Source organism: Corythoichthys intestinalis, chromosome 3, assembly GCF_030265065.1.
Source record: "Corythoichthys intestinalis isolate RoL2023-P3 chromosome 3, ASM3026506v1, whole genome shotgun sequence".
NCBI lineage: Eukaryota > Metazoa > Chordata > Actinopteri > Syngnathiformes > Syngnathidae > Corythoichthys > Corythoichthys intestinalis.
Genome location: NC_080397.1, coordinates 24,211,441 through 24,230,996, shown reverse-complemented (window position 1 = coordinate 24,230,996; position 19,556 = coordinate 24,211,441). Strand labels below are relative to the sequence as shown.

The window sequence follows — 19,556 nt, the reverse complement described above, 5'->3', positions numbered from 1 at the left end:
CGTGTGAAAGCCCGTCTGGATGCCACCAAGAGTCTATTAAATGTCGGGTGAAAGTTTGGCGAACCTCCCTTAAGCCACACTCCATCACGTTTTGCTTGTAGTATTAGCTGCTAGCGTTAGCTTACCTGGCTTCTGTTTGATTGGCTTCCTGATGATCACGTGACTCCCTACGTAAGTACATTCACTGCTTTCTTAAAGGGGAATGAACATAGACGAACAACAGAGTCAAAGCGGGATGAAAAGACTATTTTCTTGTTTTATTAATTTACCGAATTTACCGACATGGTCAAAATTACGTCGGTCATCGTGAAGAATTTCGGTGACGGTAAATTTTCAGTTTACCGCCCTGCTCTACTATAGACTGAATTAAGTATACTCACAACTGCTGTAAACTGTGTCGGGGGGTCATCAGTGGAGGGACTGAAGAAGGTGTGCGACATCCATCAGGACTCCCACTGACTGGGCTTCGAACTTTACTCTACAGGAAATGTTTGAAATTCCCAACAGTCAGTTCAGAATCAGTCAGCTTTGTATTTTTCATGATATGAGAGAGGAAAATCATTAGATGTGCGTGAGTTTCCTCACACAGGCGACTTTGAGGAGGTTCCATAGCTCCCTTTGGCGCTTCTCTTGTAGACCCATCAAAACTTGTTCACTCTCGGCCATCTCTTGGACCACGCCTTCCACCCTTGGCAGAAGCTCCATGACACGCTGACGACAAATGCCCGTCTTACTGAAAGGACAAGTGCATGTGAATCTTCAGAAAATGTGGATTACCAGCAGTAATGGGCAAACTATACTGAAGCTCCCAAGCTTGTGTAACTCTAATGAAGCCCTGTGTTTTGAAAGTGTTGGACCTTGTAACAAACGACAGCTGTCACATGACTGATGATCTCCGAAGCTTCATTCGTCCCGAAAATGATTCAACCCTCATCAATTTACAAGTCTTTTTGTCCAATGATGATAGCTAAACCAGTTTAGCGTTGATGCACGAAGCTTCATTTGAAATTTAAATGACATTAGCTGGTATTGTTTGCCCTTCTCTACTAAAATGGCATAAAAATTTATGTACAGTGCCTTGCAAAAGTATTCGGCCCCCTTGAATCTTGCAACCTTTCGCCACATTTCAGGCTTCAAACATAAAGATATGAAATTTAATTTTTTTGTCAAGAATCAACAACAAGTGGGACACAATCGTGAAGTGGAACAACATTTATTGGATAATTTAAACTTTTTTAACAAATAAAAAATTGAAAAGTGGGGCGTGCAATATTATTCGGCCCCTTTACTTTCAGTGCAGCAAACTCACTCCAGAAGTTCAGTGAGGATCTCTGAATGATCCAATGTTGTCCTAAATGACCGATGATGATAAACAGAATCCACCTGTGTGTAATCAAGTCTCCGTATAAATGCACCTGCTCTGTGATAGTCTCAGGGTTCTGTTTAAAGTGCAGAGAGCATTATGAAAACCAAGGAACACACCAGGCAGGTCCGAGATACTGTTGTGGAGAAGTTTAAAGCCGGATTTGGATACAAAAAGATTTCCCAAGCTTTAAACATCTCAAGGAGCACTGTGCAAGCCATCATATTGAAATGGAAGGAGCATCAGACCACTGCAAATCTACCAAGACCCGCCCGTCCTTCCAAACTTTCTTCTCAAACAAGGAGAAAACTGATCAGAGATGCAGCCAAGAGGCCCATGATCACTCTGGATGAACTGCAGAGATCTACAGCTGAGGTGGGAGAGTCTGTCCATAGGACAACAATCAGTCGTACACTGCACAAATCTGGCCTTTATGGAAGAGTGGCAAGAAGAAAGCCATTTCTCAAAGATATCCATAAAAAGTCTCGTTTAAAGTTTGCCACAAGCCACCTGGGAGACACACCAAACATGTGGAAGAAGGTGCTCTGGTCAGATGAAACCAAAATTGAACTTTTTGGCCAAAATGCAAAACGATATGTTTGGCGTAAAAGCAACACAGCTCATCACCCTGAACACACCATCCCCACTGTCAAACATGGTGGTGGCAGCATCATGGTTTGGGCCTGCTTTTCTTCAGCAGGGACAGGGAAGATGGTTAAAATTGACGGGAAGATGGATGCAGCCAAATACAGGAACATTCTGGAAGAAAACCTGTCGGTATCTGCACAAGACCTGAGACTGGGACGGAGATTTATCTTCCAACAGGACAATGATCCAAAACATAAAGCCAAATCTACAATAGAATGGTTCAAAAATAAACGTATCCAGGTGTTAGAATGGCCAAGTCAAAGTCCAGACCTGAATCCAATCGAGAATCTGTGGAAAGAGCTGAAGACTGCTGTTTACAAACACTCTCCATCCAACCTCACTGAGCTCGAGCTGTTTTGCAAGGAAGAATTGGCAAGAATGTCAGTCTCTCGATGTGCAAAACTGATAGAAACATACCCCAAGCGACTTGCAGCTGTAATTGGAGCAAAAGGTGGCGCTACAAAGTATTAACGCAAGGGGGCCGAATGATATTGCACGCCCCACTTTTCAGTTTTTTATTTGTTAAAAAAGTTTAAATTATCCAATAAATGTTGTTCCACTTCACGATTGTGTCCCATTTGTTGTTGATTCTTGACAAAAAATTAAAATTTTATATCTTTATGTTTGAAGCCTGAAATGTGGCGAAAGGTTGCAAGGTTCAAGGGGGCCGAATACTTTTGCAAGGCACTGTATATTAGAATAATTCCGACACAGACAAAAATTATAACATGCATTTCACATGCTAGTATGGCTCATCAGGTTAACTCATTGAAGCGTTCTAGCAGCAAGTTAATTTTTCCATTCATTTGGGTAATTGGTCGTATACAGCCATGGACAAATAGTTGATATTTGATAACTAATATTTAACCTTTAAAAAAAGAGGCAGAAGCCACCTCATGATAGGTTGTGTCCAAGGATATCTATTAAAAAAATGCCTCCCGTAAGGAATTATTGAATATTTTGTGCGAGTGTTTTATTAAAATAATGAAGCAGCTACTGTATTTTTAGTACACCATTAGGTGTCGCTGTGGGTTTAGCCCCATAGCATCAAAAAATTTTTGATACAAAAAGGAAAGCCTTGGTGCTTCACAAGGGTTCATTTGCACATCACTAGTAACTGGGGATGTCCCGATCGCAAATTTTTGCTTCTCAGTCCGAGTCACCTGATTTTGAGAATCTGCCGATACCGAGCCCCGTTCGCATAATGAAAAAACGTTTTTAAAAAGAATTTTTAAAATTTGAATAAACGTTCCAAACAACTGTTTACAGTACTTCGCTTCTACTTTTTCCCAGTGTGTTACAGCGTATAAAAAACACAGTATTTTTGCTTCTTTTGGCAATGTCATAATATCTTTGGATATTTTTTTTTACTTTTTAGCCCTAAAAAAAAATAAAAATAAAAAACAAAAAACCCAATCCTTTTCACCCGATTCCGAACTTTTGAAAAATCACGTGATCGGATCGGGGACATCCCTACTAATAACCAGTGTATTTATTGTTGTTGTGGCACTTCTGTATGGTGTAAGTATCCATGGATACTTGCCGTGGATACATATTACAATAACTGGAACTAATTTGGTACTCCATTGATTGAGAATGAGATCGTGTCAGCTGAATGACTTCATGTAATGAAATCCTGACATATCCTAACTGCAATCCTATCAATGCTACTTCTAGGGGCCGGCCTGGGAGAAGGGCAAAAGAGCCAATCTGGAGAGCGGCTGGGGGAATTGAGTCTAATGCTTCTGTGCTCTTACCACTGTTAAAAATGTTAAAATGACTTTTTACTTTTGCATGTGAATTTTCATTGTTTTGTATTGTGTTACTGTCACTTTAAATGAAGACAGGTACCAGATATGGCCTCTGACTTGCCATGTGACGACAAAAGTCAGGAAGTTAGCTGAATAGTCTCATGTGACCAGAAAAAAGTCAGCAAGTTGAACAAGCATGTTAGCAGGGCTGTTGTTGTTATCACCTCTGTCATCTAGTTGAATCTGCAACCATCTTTTGCCTTTGATAGCCTCATCGGTACGTATTTGAATTCTAAGTTGTCATTTTGCATCTACAGATCATTATTTTTGGTAAATTTAAATTTAGTTGTTGTTTGTGAGAAAATTCCTTTTGTCACTGTGTATGATGGTTGTAGCGTTTTAATCACCAGTTAAAGAGAATAAATACAAGTTGAAGGAAAAGAGTCAATTTATCCTTGTTACAGGCTGTTTTATTCTTATAACGAAAATGATGACACAGAATTCGGGAATAAAAAAGAACGAAGAATTTACACTTAAACACGCACAAACAGAGAAGACAAGACATGGTACCAAGACAAGGGCAAAAAAGTGCTCCCGCCTCTCTGCTTGGACTCTTTTTCTTCCTTCTAACTTGGGGGCAGGGTCAAATTGCTTGGAATGTGCATTGTGCACCCCCATCTTGCTAGGACTAGTTAATATTTTTCAGATGTGCCATTATTCAATGGCATATACTGTCTTATGATGGAGAATGCAATGTCAACATTTGATTATAGTGAATAAATGGAAATATATTCCTACAAAGTGATAATTATAAGTAATAAGGATATTTAATAGTATAAATACATGTTTAAAGAGCAGTTAAAAAGCAGGTTGGTTTATTTCATTCACAAATTCAGTATATTTACATTGTATAGAAAAAAAGATATTCACTTCATTTATTGTGTGTTTCAGTTTTACGCTTTACACCAGGGGTCCCCAAACTACGGCCTGTGGGCCGGATATGGCCCACCTCCACATTTGGTCCGGCCCCCTGAACAATTTTTTCTTTTTTTCCCCATAGTGTTATTTATTTCCTGGCTTTTTTTCTGTGAAGAACCCAGAGAGGGTTATTTGGTTATTATCTATTTAATTGTGTTATTATTATTATTATATTATATTATATTATTTTTATTTTATTTACTTTTGTTCCGTGAAGAATCCAGAAAGGGTTATTTGATTGTGGCTTTCTGAAAAACAATACATTTTTACATTTAGGCACTCCTGCAATCGTCACACTTTTTCTGTTACAAACTGAAGAAGGAAAAAGTTATGTGGCCCTCACAGGAAAAAAATTGGGGACCCCTGCTTTACACAATGTCAATAAACCTGTGGACAATGGACAGCTGTCTTCAGAGTCGTGATGTCACTAAAGAGTTCGCTAACTGTGTGGTCTATGTGGTATCCAGGATTTATATACCGAGGGCAGTACAGCTTCCTTCATGTGCTCTGGAAGTTTTAGGCTTTAGAATTAATCTACTAGAGGGGTCAGCAACCCGGGCTCCGAAGCCACATGAGGCTCTTTGATCCCTCTGTTGTCTGCTGTTTAGTTTTAAAACTATTAACACGAGTATGTGATTAAAACATGTTGCAGCGCTTACGAGATTCAACAAAGGAATTTTGCTTTCCTAATGTAAGGAAAAGTCAGGCTATCGATCGTTATTTGTATCTTTGTTAACAGAACACTCACGCAGGTCATGAATTTACCAACTATGTAAAGTCACGGTCACTCGGAAGGTGTACGACACTAACACAAAAAACTGTAGTGGCGTAATGTGTTTAAGATTTGATAAAAAAAAAAAAAAAAAAAAACAGCCACCCCCAAACCCCCACCAAACATGAGTAAGTCCCCACTGTTCTGACTGGTGCAGGTTCGATTCCCCATTGCCTTCTGGTTGTCTCTTGTGTAGTGATCCACATTTTTTTCCCTTTTCCCCTGACTTTTATTTCCCCCTTTTCTGCCTCTTTTTCTTTTCTTTCCCTGCGTAGACCAGCTGTTTTGCCCTGGCCCCAAGACAGGATTAAAAAACAACTGTAACAATGACTAATGCTTGTAAAATGAATCATAGGCCCATCAATGCATTACCAACGCCCAGCACCCCCTTCTGACGCCTTTCAGTCACTACAATGTAGAACTATAAACCATGCATACGGCTTTCAGAAAAAAAAAATCGTTGTCGGCAGGATTCGAACCTGCGCGGGGAGACCCCAATGGATTTCTAGTCCATCGCCTTAACCACTCGGCCACGACAACCCGGTTGCCGTGGTGATTCACACGCGCATGTGTGTGAGTGTGTGTGACAAGGAGCAGCTGTGTCAGCAGGCAGGCCTGACAGTTAGCATGCATGGAAAGCCCTGCAACATGAAGACTGCACAATCTCTGAACAAAGCATTTTAATTGTGTTTGTTTATCTAATCGTCAGATCTGACAGCCGGCACGCACGGAAAGCCCAGTGACATAAAGACTGCAAAATCTGAAGAAAGTATTTTAATTGCGTTTGTTTTATCTGTAGTTGTAATTCTAAATACTAAAGATTATTGTGATCTCGAAATATTAAAACAAAATGATATATACAGTGCTGGCCAAAAAATATTAGCACCCCTGAAATTCTGTCAGATAATGCTTTATTTCTCCCAGTAAATGATTGCAATTCAATTACAAATGCTTTGGTAGTAATATCTTCATTTATTTGGCTTGCAATGAAAAAACATAAAAAAAAAAGGAAATCATTATCATTTTGCACAAAACCGGGCAAGACAAAAATATTGGCACTCTTAGCTTAATACAGCTTAATACTTGGTAGCACAAACTTTAGACAAAATAACTGCGAACAACCGCTTCCGGTATCCATCAATGAGTTTCTTACAATGCTCTGCTGGAATTTTAGACCATTCTTCTTTGGCCAACTGCCCCAGGTCTCTGAGATTTGAAGGGTGCCTTCTCAAAACTGCCATTTTCAGATCTCTCCACAGGTGTTCTATGGGATTCAGGTCTGGACTCATTGCTGGCCACTTTAGAAGTCTCCAGTGCTTTCTCTCAAACCATTTTCAAGTGCTTTTTCAAGTGTTTTTTGGGTCAAGCTGTCCAGTGCCACAGGTAGCAAAGCAACCCCAAAACATCAGGGAACCTCCGCCATGTTTGACTGTGGGGACCGTGCACTTTTCTTTGAAGGCCTTGTTTTTTTCCCCTGTAAACTCTATGCTGATGCCTTTTCCCAAAAAGCTCTACTTTTGTCTCATCTGACCAGAGGACATTCTTCCAAAATGTTGGAACTGTTGTGCATACAGTTAACATTTATGCTTTCCTTGTAGTTAGTCACCTGATAGAATAACTTCTGTCTAGTCAGCCTTTCCTTTGTTCTGGGCCATGTGGCCCTCATGTGATCTACTCAATGTCCCTTATGTGATCAAGTCAATGTCCCATGTTGCCCTCCTGACCCCTCCCATCCTACTGTCTTCCCCTAAATAAAGAAGGCTGCGATCACAGCAGCTGGTTGGAAGAAACCCTAACCCTAAACCCAAGTGCACAAGAGGCACCCCTCTGTGCTAACGTCTCAACCTCTGTTTGTCCTCCCATAGCCAAAATTGCAAAGCTACTAATTGAAAGGAACATTTATCTACCATATAACACCAGCAATGCCGGTTATGACGTGTAGCCAAATGCAAAATAATTTAGACTGGAATCCTGAAATGGGAGGAAATCCAACTGTAAGCGGCGCATTTCCAATGTTTGAAGTTGCAAATCCAAATTGCATTTATGGACGAAACTCCACAATGTTAGTTTATCGTACGTGGACAATTAACGATGTCAAAAAAGCGGTAGATGGTGTCACCAAACCTCAAATAAATGTGAATCATTGTATTGAGGATTTACAATACTTGACTAACCCTAACCCTCAACCCTCAACCCTAACCCTATGGTGTTGAGGTTCAACAAGTGTATATGACACTTCTAGGCAAGGATTGGGGACATGTTTGAGGTGACTATATTCCCACGCAAGGTGAGAATATTTTAGCGCACGATGACAGAGCTCGCAAGGAAAATTACCGAATTACCGGGTCGGCCTGGCCAGAGTCTCACCCGCGTCTCCTTGTGCCGGATACCGGGGAGATGCCCCCTGGTGTCATGCCGCGCATCCCTCCTGGCCCGGGGGTGGGTTGGGGGCGGTTGCGCCTCCGTCCCCTTAGTTTGTCTCCGGCCCTCTCCACCTCCCTGGACCGTGGAGGCTGCTGCTGCCCTCCTGCCGGCGGGGTCGTCGGCGGGGCCTCTTGGGGCCTTGGGTGGGGCTTGCCGGTGCGCCGTGGGTGGTCTGGGGTGGGGGTTGATCAGGGCCATGGCGCTTCTCCCGCCCTGCAGCCGGTGGTTCCGGTGAACGGGGCCACGCCCGCGGGACCCTGCCTCATAACTCACGCACTCCTCACTTCAGTACTGTAAATATCTTTCACCCTGGCACTTACATACTCATTCATTTCTCCGGGGAGAGTTGGGACGGGGCCATACAGTCCTGGCCTGGCTCCCCCCTGTTTTAAATGCATCACACACCAAGGTTGTGGGATGGTTGGGACCTGGTGGTGGTGGTGGTGGTGGTGGTGGGGGGTGCTCACGGTTATCTCCTCACGGCAGGCCCTGCCATCCCTGCACCTTTTTTTAACGCGAAACACACATCATACTCCACAGGAGAGCTCTGGCAAAGGGCAGGCGGACGGGCAGCTGGGCTGAATTTCCATGCTGCGGTCCCACTGCCCCAAGCCAAGCTCTCCTATTTTAATGCATACATTGTACTACCCTCCCCTCACAATCCCATCACGGTGCTGGGTTATGGCTGCCAGCCAGGAACCTGGCAGCCACAGTAATAAGGTGGTAGGTGGGTCCCACACTTTTTTTTTCTATGGCATGGCTCCCGATGCGTGGTCTCCTCTCTGCCTGGGCTGCCGGCCGCAGAAGTGGGGGGAGGTCGGGGCTCCGGACTCGCGTCGCCCCACGTCCACCCTGTGCTCCGCCCCGGATCGCTGGCTGGGCGGCGGTGTATTGGCTGGATGTTGCCTGCTACGGCGGGGGACCCTGCCCTGCCCTGGGCTTGGCGGGCTGCTGGGGCCCCCGTGGCGTGCCATGCTGGCTGGGGGGCTGCGGCGGCAGCTCGTGGCCCGGGTGGGCGGACGGGGTTGGGGATGGGCGTGGGGTTGGTGGTGTGTCCCCTCTTGCCATCCCTGAAGGCCAGTAGATGGACAAGCGGGTGGTCCAGGGGACCACCCTGGATTCCGAGGGGGGGGGGGGGGGGCGCAAGGGCTCCTTTGCTGGGCAGCGGGGGGAGGGATGAGCTGCGCTGCCCCCCACGCCCTAGCTGGCTGGGGGCCGTGGCCCTGTGTTGGCGCCCACGTGGCTTGTCTGCGTGGCTGTTGCTTGCCCGGTGGGGCTCGCGTGCTGCTGGATGTGATTGGGCGCGCTCGGGCAGGGGGTCCCGGTGGCAGGATTGCCGATGAGGCGGCGTAGGGTCGGTCGCCAATGGGCTTACACTCACAAGGGATTCACACGATTACTGGGTTCTAGATCACAGAAATGATTTGTGTACACTCTACCCCTTTCTCTCACTTAGCTTATAGACTCCCCCACCTCCTTCCCCCTCTTTCCCTGGTCAACTGGCCCCCCACTTGGTGTCAACCGGAAATACATCATCCCGATGCATCCCGATGCGGGGCATGGACGATTCGATTCAATGCGGGCAACAAGCCGAATCGATTCAGTGCATTTTAAAATATATAAGTACGTTCAAAAATCTTCCCTGCGCAATTACGGTGATGCAACGGATTTGGTTTCCCCATTTGTATCATTATGCTCATGTTTCATTTTTTACACACTGCATAACTCTGGTCAAGTTTCCCACCAACCTCGTAGAAGCCAAAATGCCTCCAGATGTCTGCTTTCAATGTCTTAGGTGCATCAATAATCTTTCTCGCTCCCTCTTTCTCCGCTTCAGCCATTGTTATGTTATGTCTAATCTCTTAGAGGTTAGATCTTGTGCCCGAACCCGAACGGGTCGGGCCCAAATGTTAAGCATTCACGTTCGGTCGGGTCGGGCTGCCGCGCCGGACTAATAAATTGTTTTTAAAATATGGAATAAAACCGAGAGCAGGCTCGCTGTATTCTGCAGTTGCTTGTGCACGCACATGAACGCAGTGGCGCTGCCCGCTTTTTCTTCTTCTCCTCTGCTGTGGCGCTTACGATTTGTTACGAAAGACACTTTTATTTATGCACACAAAGGCAACATAAATTTGATTCTTTTGAATCTTCTCCTCTGTGTGTCTGCAAAATCGCATGTTTTTTTAAAAAATATATATATATTAATCTTTCCCAGCGTTATTTCGTTGTGTAAATGCATTTATATGATCATAAAAATATGTAGACTATTTAAACTTTAAGAAAACTTGAAAAAAAAAAAAAAGAAATTACATTGCTGCTGCTGCGTTTTTTTCCCCCGCGTCACTCCAAGCCAGGTCGGGCTTCAATACCAGCGGGCCGTGTCGGGTCGGGCTGGATTTTTTAGGCCCGATCTAACCTCTACTATCTCTCTGCTCTCTCGATTGCAAAAAACTGATATTTCCTCATGTTGAAACAGATTGTTATGGCTGCCAAAATGCTGCTGCACTTCATTTTAATTCATTATTTTTTTATTGTTATGTGGTAGTTACTGATTGCATTTCTAAGTTGATTGCACATATATAGTGGGCTAGGCCTACATTTTACTTTTGTTCTACATTGCAATTTAGTTGATGTTTTGTTTGCAACTGAACTGATCCCTGGATTGATATTGCGATAAAGATGCTGCTGCACTACAATATTTTCTTTGTCGTTTTCTTTAATATTTACTTGAATATTTTTATTGATGGGTCGTTGTGACTAAAATACATGACTTATTACTGATTTTGCACAGGAGTTCAGATGTTGCACTGTGTGAAAGGCTGCTATTGTGTGTAAAAAAAAGAGAAAGCCCTGGTCTCATTCAAAGCACCAATTAAATGCTGTGATGTTTTTTTTTTTTTTTTTTAATACATACATCTAAAAATATTTTCATTTGACTTCAACCAGGAGTGACACAAGAGCCAATAAAAAGTTGTTTAATGTCCGCCCGCTTTTGTTGCCTCATGATTCACGAAAAATATGCTTTGCTTTAGAATTTTAATGCATTCCAGGCTTTAAGGCATTGCGATGCATTGCCGAATCGAACCGAATCGTGACCCTCTGAATCGAATCGTGGCCCTCCGAATCGTAATCAAATCGAATCGTGAGGGCAGTGCCGATGCACACCTCTATTAGTACTTAGTGTAGATAGGCGTTCAATGTATTTCTTGTTTGTGTTTCTTTTCTTTCTTCTCTTGTGTTTCTTTTCTTCTGTTCCTCCATAACCCCGTCCTGTTCTCTGCTTTGTCATAATAAATGAGGTATGTTGAATGATCACAATGGGAGAATGTCAGACTCTCAATGTGAAACATTAAAACTGTTCAGACTATCCGGGCACTTATACTTCCATTCTCCGTGTCAAAACAACTGAACAGGACAGGTTTAAAAAAAAAAAAAAAAAAAAAAAAAAAAAGGAAAATTACTGAATTAAATCAGCATTTGAGAACCAAATTTCAATGGAGAGGCGATTATAGTGTAATTGGGCCAACAAAACAAAGAAATGATGAATCATTTGAGGATTTTGTTATTCTTATGACCTAAGTTTTTAAACATTACAGTGGTTAATGGAAGATTATGATGATGCTGGTCCATATAGACAACAATTGAAGAATGCTCTACATGCAAACAGCACTAAGAGAATTCATGATTGGATCACAGAACACTAGATTGCCTATCCAACTAGTGCGCTACAAGAGTACATAACACATGCAATCCATGCTGATAGAAATTGTAAAAAAGAAAAGGCAGGTGTATACCTAGTTGGGAAAAAAGGTAGTGTTGAAGTGCTTTTTCAAGGAGCGCACAAAAGAGGGCATACCTCAAGGGGAAAGAGGTTTCCAGAAAAAGTAGATAAAAATAAAGAGAAATTTTGGCAAAGATCAACGATAAGATCAAAGATAACGATGAATGTTGGTTTTGTGGGCAAAAAGGGCACTGGGGTAGGAATTGCAAAAAGTGCCAGAAGAATAATGCAGAACTAGATTCGATGGAACTGCAAGTAGATTCATCGCAACTAGTTTCTGGCAACGATGAATGCAAATTAATACAGACTAATCAAGCCGATTCGATGAAACTGCAACTAGTTACTGACAAAGATGACTTCAAATTGGAAAAAATAGCCCAGCCGACAAATGTTGCGAAGATTTGTTTTTAAATGACATGCCAAGTAAGCTAGAAATGACTTTATGTGTAAATGGCACCTCAATGACGTTTCTCTGTGATTCAGGTTCTTGTAGGACCACATGCTGTGACCCCATTCCAGGTGCGAGACCGGCTGACCAGTCTCAAACCTCGTGCATATGAAAGACCCAGAAGGCTTTTCATGTTCTCTCAGTGTCTTGTTGTATCCTGAATGTCTAGTTAATTTGCTAGGACGTGATGCATTGACAAAATTACAACTGGCCTTGGTACACACACCAGACGGACAATTGTTGATCAAACGGAGACAGTATTTACTAGAAAGTGATATTTTTGCTCATTCTAGTATATTAGATAGTTTGTGTCCTCTCAAATTAGAAAATGGTGAATGAGACACCCAAAATGGCAAAATGGTCAATGTAGAAGAGGATATACAAACTAAATTACATGTCACAACGACATCACCAGCAAGACAATTGTCTTCTACGGCAAATTTGGCCTTGGAAAGATTACATTACAACATTAAATTCTTCTACTCTTCTTCCCACAGAAGGTGACAGAGAATCACACAATTGCCCGGAGGTTGCCGAGCAATCCACCAAAGCGCAATTAGACCTGACCGATACAGCTTTGCCAGGAGTGGAGTTGTTTGTCAATGGGTCCTCTAAAAATGATTGGATGGGTAAAGCTCAAACAGGGTTTGCGGTCATGACTTTGGATAAAATTCTGAAAGCTGGGTCGCTTCCCAGTTCCTCTTCAGCTCAAGCTGCAGAGCTCATGGCTCTAACTCAAGCACGTAAAGCAATGAAGAGTGAAAAAGTCACTATTTATACTAATAGCGAAGACGCTTTTTCCTCTGTTCATACTTTTGTAAAAAATTGGGACAATAGAGGCGTGATCACTTCCACTGGCAAACCTGTAACACACAAGGACTTGCTTGCCAATCTACTTTATACGATCAAATTACCTAAACAATTGGCTGTATGCAAATGTGACCTGCACACCAACGTCACAGACAAGATTGCAAGAGGGGGGGCGTTTGCTAACAAAGTAGCAAATGATGCAGCAATGCAACCAATTGCATACATGGTGACAGCTGAAAATATTTTGCCTTCAGTTTGATGAAGGATCATTTGGATTTAGTAATTAATATGCATGTACAAAGGTACATGTGGTTTGCTGCACAATGAAAAAAATTGTGCAGAAACAAAGAATTGATTCAGAGATGTAGAGTAGATGTATAGTTAATGACAACCTTACTGTATGATTTTTATTTTTTTGTTTTTGTTTATTTTCCCTTCAGGCATGACAAATCCGAACAAACATACAGAATTTATATGTGTTACAATTAATTCAACCCGAAAAGAAAAGGGCAGACGGGAGAAGCCGATGCTTATTGAAACCCGACCCCAGTATACCATATAGGACACAGACAACATCGAATAATAATTTACACACTTACTTTTGACACTTTTTTTTTTTTTTTAACCATCCCCTCTGATTGTTTATTTTTTTCTTTACCATCCCCTCTGATTGTTTATTTTCCCAAAAGTCCATTATCGATCCTGGCAATGTGCTCGTTATGTTGATTAGATCCAGTAGATTAGTTCATAATTCAGTGGTTAGTTTATTCAGTTGATCCGATCCAGAAGATAGGGAATAGCTGCGGACCGATGGCAGGCCGTGTCCGACACCCCCCTTTCGTTGACTTAATCCTCGTCGCAGTTTTCATTCCTTGCTGTTTCCCGACGAACATTCATCTCAAGGTTGCCCAGCTTCGTAGTAAGTTGCATCGCCATTCCGGTTGTGGACTCAGGGCCTGGGGTACTGGCGTTGCCAGGTCCTTCTGACCACCTCATAAGGACCGTCCCAGCATTCACTGTCCCACCTGGCACAATCTCCAATCCCCTGCAGAAGCCAGCAGCGCACCAAAAAGAAAACCTCCTCGATATCGTTCCACTTCGAGTGTGGTCAGACACAGCGGCCGCCATCTACCCCAGCTATCCTCCACATATCCAGACTTTAAGTTGTTTTCCGGGCAGGTGCGTTGTCCAGGTTCTGACCGCATTGTAAAGATCTTGGCCAGGGCACACAGTGGCCAATCGACCAGTTCCGTGTCATTACAGAATTTGAAGTCAGTTGTCTGTGCATTTACAGCCAACAGCTGATCTGTCCTTGTGAGTTCTGTTTGCATTGGCTTTGAGTCACCTTTGTTTTTTTCAAGTTTGTTTGTTTGGTAAACAACTTTAAGGGGAAATTTAGGAGTTAAATTCACAAATGCCTGTTACTTTAACTTTTGAAAATGGGGTTAATTCATAATTTTTCAATTATGAATAAAGAATGTTGTTTGTCTTGATTAGTGCATTTTTCAAACAGTAAAAATGTTCTCAACAAAACATGCAAATGTGATTGTAATGCAAAGTTTAGATCTATGCAGAAACAGTTCCTGAATTTGCAGCTAGCATCAGATAGGGAAGTTTGAAATGGACAGGAATCGAGGCACTGAAACTGCCTGAGACTGGTATCGCAAAATACTGCTCATCCCCACAGACAATGAAATCCACCAGCGCAACCTGAGAGAGCCCTGCCTCGGAGAAGGACATGGGCCGGCATCACAGCAACAGTAGCCATCATCCAACCTGTACTGCCGTGGTGGAGCTGGCAGGATTCACCTGTGGCTAGCAGAGCTTTTTGGTGGCCAGTGAGATGGAGAAACATCGTCTATGTGGTTCCTAGGTGGACCATGACGAACTGTATACAAGAACTGACCAACAGCTGCCAAACAAAGATGGGTCCACTTAAGAAAAGAAAGATGGTATTTTCCTTGGTTTCTTGATGAAGGTCCTGGTCGATTTTGCTTGCCTCCTTGAGTCTTTCCATTTCAAAATAAAGTACGGCAAGAATAAACATATATACGTTAATTTTACAGTCCTCTCAACTTGCAACCAAAGCGAAGGGTATATGTGTTGATGTTGCTGATTTAGATGAATTAGATGTTAACTCATGCCAAAGTGTTCAAGAGGCTCACCTAATGTTTTGTGCTAAATGCTGTCTAGTCAGCCTTTCCTTTGTTCTGGGCCCTCATGTGATCTACTCAATTTCCCATGTTGCCTTGATGACCCCTCCCATCCTATTGTTTGCCCCTAAATAAAGACGGCTGCGAGCACAGAGCTAGGGGCGGAGCAGCTATCAACCTTCACAAAAGCTACATCGACTTCCTGCGTGTTCTTTTCGGCCAAGCTAGGTGTACATAAACCTAGCTTCAAATCTTACACAAAACATTTTTGGCTTTCTCAAGTAAGTTTTGGCAAACTCCAGCCTGGCTTTTTTATGTCTCTGGGTCAGAAGTGGGGTCTTCCTGGTTATCCTACCATAGAGTCCCTTTTCATTCAGATGCCCACGCATATTACGGGTTGACGCTGTTGTACCCTCGGACTGCAAGACAGCTTGAACTTGTTTGGATGTTAGTCGAGGTTCTTTATCCACCATCCACACAATCTTTAATTTATATTTCTCATCAATTTTTGTTTTCCGTCCACATCAAGGGAGATTAGTCACAGTTATATGGGCGCTAGGTCACTTATTGATGACGCTGCACACGGTAGACACAGGAACATTTAGGTCTTTGGAGATGGACTTGTAGCCTTGAGATTGCCCATGCTTCCTCACAATTTTGCTTCTCAAGTCTTCAGACAATTCTTTGGTCTTCTTTCTTCTCTCCATGCTCAAAGTTGTACACACAAGGGCACAGGACAGAGGTTGAGTCAACTTTAATCCATTTTAACTGGCTGCAAGTGTGATTTAGTTATTGCCACCAACTCTTATGTGTCACATGTAAGTAACAGGTGCTGTTAATTACACAAATTAGAGAAGCAGCACATGATTTTTCAAATGGTGCCAATATTTTTGTCCTGCCCATTTTTGGAGTTTTGTGTAAAATGATAATGATTTAATTTTTTTCCCATTCACATTTGTGTTTTTTCATTGCAAGCAAAATACATGAAGATATTACTACCAAAGCATTTATAATTGCAATCATTTTCTGGGGGAAATTGATTATTATCTGACAGAATTGCAGCGGTGCCAATACATTTGGCCAGCACTATATGTTCTATTATTTTTCGTCACCCAAAATATGCGTCACACTCTCCAACAGCCAGATGTCATGAAGTGTTTGCTGCTCCCAGTGTTGTATTTTCTGTGGAAACCAGGTCGAAATGGCTCTTTGAGGGTTAAATGAAAGGATTTCAAGTGATGATGTTTTTGAATGTTTTAATGTAAATTAAGTTTTTGTGGAGACCTTTGGGACCTTTTGGATGATTTAGGGGTATAGACAAGTTTCCGAGGTACTTCCGCTTTACTTCTGCATTTCAGCTCGCGACTTCCGTTTTCCACGTTCTCTAACCAAAACAACAATGCAGCGAGAGTGGCATCACTCATGAAAATCCCTCAAAAAAGACAATTTGGAAATACCGCATTCATCTGCCATCATCAGGATATGGGAGGACAACATGTTCATGAAGGCAGATGTGGAACCAAGCTCGTGCCACCACATAGACCGAGCGTTTATGTAGCCACCTTGCCATTGTGTTATGGAAGGTATGTTCTTCCTATCCCTGCATTTTCATGAGTCCAGTGCTCCAAAAATACTAAAGCTAAAAGATTGAACATGAAACGACTTGTTGTCATTGATATTGTTATTACAATGATGATTGTAATTATGACGATGTTTAATATTATTTACTACAACTACTGTTCTGCTGTGGTTACAACACAAGCTATCTGCTGCTAGCCTGTTGCTAATCAGTAAGCTACGTGTACTCGGATGGCTCAATTATGTTCAATTTGACAACAATTCTGTGTTTTGTGTCACAGCTAAGACAGCATTAGCTTTGCTAAATATAGTTATACAAAGAAAGAAATGGAAAAGAAACACTGATCTACTAACGGTCATACATGGGCTTCTTATCCTAAATGCATAAATGCAAGTGTTTGTCCGTTTGTTTATAGGTAGAAAAAGCTGTTAGGCAAGGGAAGACAACTTGATGTGCCTCAAAACAACACTAATAGTACGTTGATGGAAATATATCGAGATTATGTGCTCCACCTTCTTTATTTTTCTTATAATTTTATAAATCTTGATTTATTAACCTGTTTTGCACATGCACCAATCGTTTTAAATAAACCAAGAAATAGAATTGTGTTGTCCAAAATTTTTATTGCGATCAATATTTGTTATGAAACGGCGAGCCGTTAAATATGGATCCAAACACAGATGTTGAAGTTTGAAGTATTTATTACAAAACGAGAAACAACGGAGCATGCCAGAACACGCGAGAAAAAAATACAAAACAAAAAGGGCACGAACCGAGTCAGCGAGAGAACCAAGGGGAAGGCAACAATGGCCAGAAAAGGATAAACCAAATGATAGCAAAGTCCAACAAAAAATACCATAACAACAACGTGATAACAAAGAATAAAACCGTAACAGGCAAGAGATCTCCAGACGACGCACACGGCGGTAAGCAACAAGTTAGCAAGTAATAGTCCGACACTTGCATACGGTGATAGTAGTTTTAAAAAAATAATGAGTGCTCCTAATGCGCCACAGGTGTGTTGCACAGCCCCGCCCATCCAACTGAGTCATGTACCGGAATGAAAAGAACTGCGAAAGCACACAACCATGACACTATCTGCAATAAAAAAGAATGACATACTATTTGTGTTTATATGTACATGTGTGATAAACTCATAATACCGTAACTATAATCTAACCAGATGAAAAATACCTTGTAGTATTTTCTTGTAACATCAAAATCCATGTCAGCCCTTATGCATTCTGCAACTGTAATATTTCTAATTTTGCGTTATTTTGGTCACTCAAGTGGCCGGCGTATAAATCTACAACTCATGTTAACACAGGCTGCACAGACTGTTGGAATTCTGCCAACGAACGAGCAACAAAGTGATAAGAACAAACGCACAGCAAAGGAAGTCTCAGTGCCTCATACAAAATGCTGAATCCATTTTTGGAGATTCCCTGGGTTCTTCTGGTTTGATTTTGTAGTTTTAACTGTTTCTACACACTGCTTACTTCAACCGCACTTCATGTTGTTCTGTCTAAACCAGGAAGTCGGTAGCGAAAATGTCATAAATGGCGCCGCCCATGTTTCGCTCAGGAAACTTGTCTATATAACCCTTGTCTTGAGTTAGAAATCAGCCTATATTTTTGTTAGTGAATTATATTTGGTCTGTAAATTAACTTGGGCTATAATACTAACCTTTGCAGTATATTGATTTTGGGTCAATATTGACCCGTTTGTAAGTTTACGTATGTCAAAACTACCATTGATTTTTCATACGAAAATTTGAAAACGGGTCAATTCTGACCTCAACACAATATGAGGGATAAATCAACTTGAATTGACTTACAGTGGAGCCTCAACAATACCTGAGATGTGAGTAGAAGTCTCGAAGCTTTCGCTCATAGAACTGCACCGCCTGAACCACCAGACGCAGCACCTCCTGACCATCTCCAGAACAACGCTGCTCTGGAGACCGGAAAAAAATTCATTTTTCAAAAAGACAAAAGGGAAAAACGCGTCACGGATGAGAAAAACACATAAAAGAATCAAACCTTTGGGTTTCTCTCTGAGTTTACGCAGCATCTCCATGGCTTTTCCTTCACTAAAGATACAAAATTACGATGCGGTTTTTTGTCAGTGCCTTTTTTTCAAATCCATGAAATGTAAAGAGGAAAGTTCAGTTGTTACTCACAGTGTGTCCAAAGCCTCTCCGCTCCGCCAGGGCTGACGTTGAACATCTAAGATGTCTTGCTGCAGATGCATCATCTCCTCCTCTAGTTCACTCACTTTGGGCTGTTGACACACATCATATGATGGGTCATTTTGAGAGCACGTGAGAATAGATACACATCCAGAAAGACAGACAGGGACTTTTATACCTGACCACAGCTGCTGGCAGTTTGCTCCATTTCCCGCCACACTCCCAATAGTTTATCTGAAGCTAGAGAATGAAATGAATTCCATGTTTGTGTTTCACATAAATCTAGAAATAAAACAATGTGGACACAGTCGTAGAATAATAACACCTCGAGATACAAGAGGTACGATAGACAAAACCTATATGGTATGTTAAAAATTGCTATTGATCCTGAAAATATTAGATATAAGATTATCTCTGCATTTGGTGGTTTTTGTGCATCTGCCTTAAAATTAGAGAATTTTATAGCCATTTTAAGTTTTGTTATACTTATATAATTTAAAAAATAATCAGGATTTTATTAGGGAATGACTTTAAATTTTTTTATGCCGCTGCTCATGAAGACTCAAATATGCCTAAGGGAGGTGCCTGTTTTGGTTTTTGGTCGCTAGCAGCTTTGGTTTTGAAAATATCTAAATTTTAAGTTTTTGAAAATAAGCCC

General features: G+C 41.9%; 1 protein-coding gene and 1 non-coding gene across 6 annotated transcripts in view; both read right to left on the bottom strand.

Moving 5' to 3' along the window:
* Window positions 1-19,556, bottom strand: part of ikbkb (inhibitor of nuclear factor kappa B kinase subunit beta) — a 94,116-nt gene that overhangs the window by 8,288 nt on the left and 66,272 nt on the right. For 4 of the 5 annotated variants that reach the window (XM_057831073.1, XM_057831074.1, XM_057831076.1 and 1 more), the window contains 6 exons: window positions 19,077-19,138; window positions 18,890-18,990; window positions 18,750-18,799; window positions 18,564-18,663; window positions 586-733; window positions 381-478 (listed from right to left, as the gene is read on the bottom strand). In XM_057831073.1, the coding sequence (XP_057687056.1) occupies window positions 381-478; window positions 586-733; window positions 18,564-18,663; window positions 18,750-18,799; window positions 18,890-18,990; window positions 19,077-19,138 (559 nt within the window). Of the gene's footprint in view, window positions 1-125; window positions 479-585; window positions 734-18,563; window positions 18,664-18,749; window positions 18,800-18,889; window positions 18,991-19,076; window positions 19,139-19,556 lie in introns of all 5 variants that reach the window. The other variant, XR_009062673.1, reaches the window with a different exon arrangement.
* trnas-aga (transfer RNA serine (anticodon AGA)) lies at window positions 5,971-6,052 on the bottom strand. The gene has a single exon. It is a non-coding gene; the product is annotated as a tRNA-Ser (tRNA).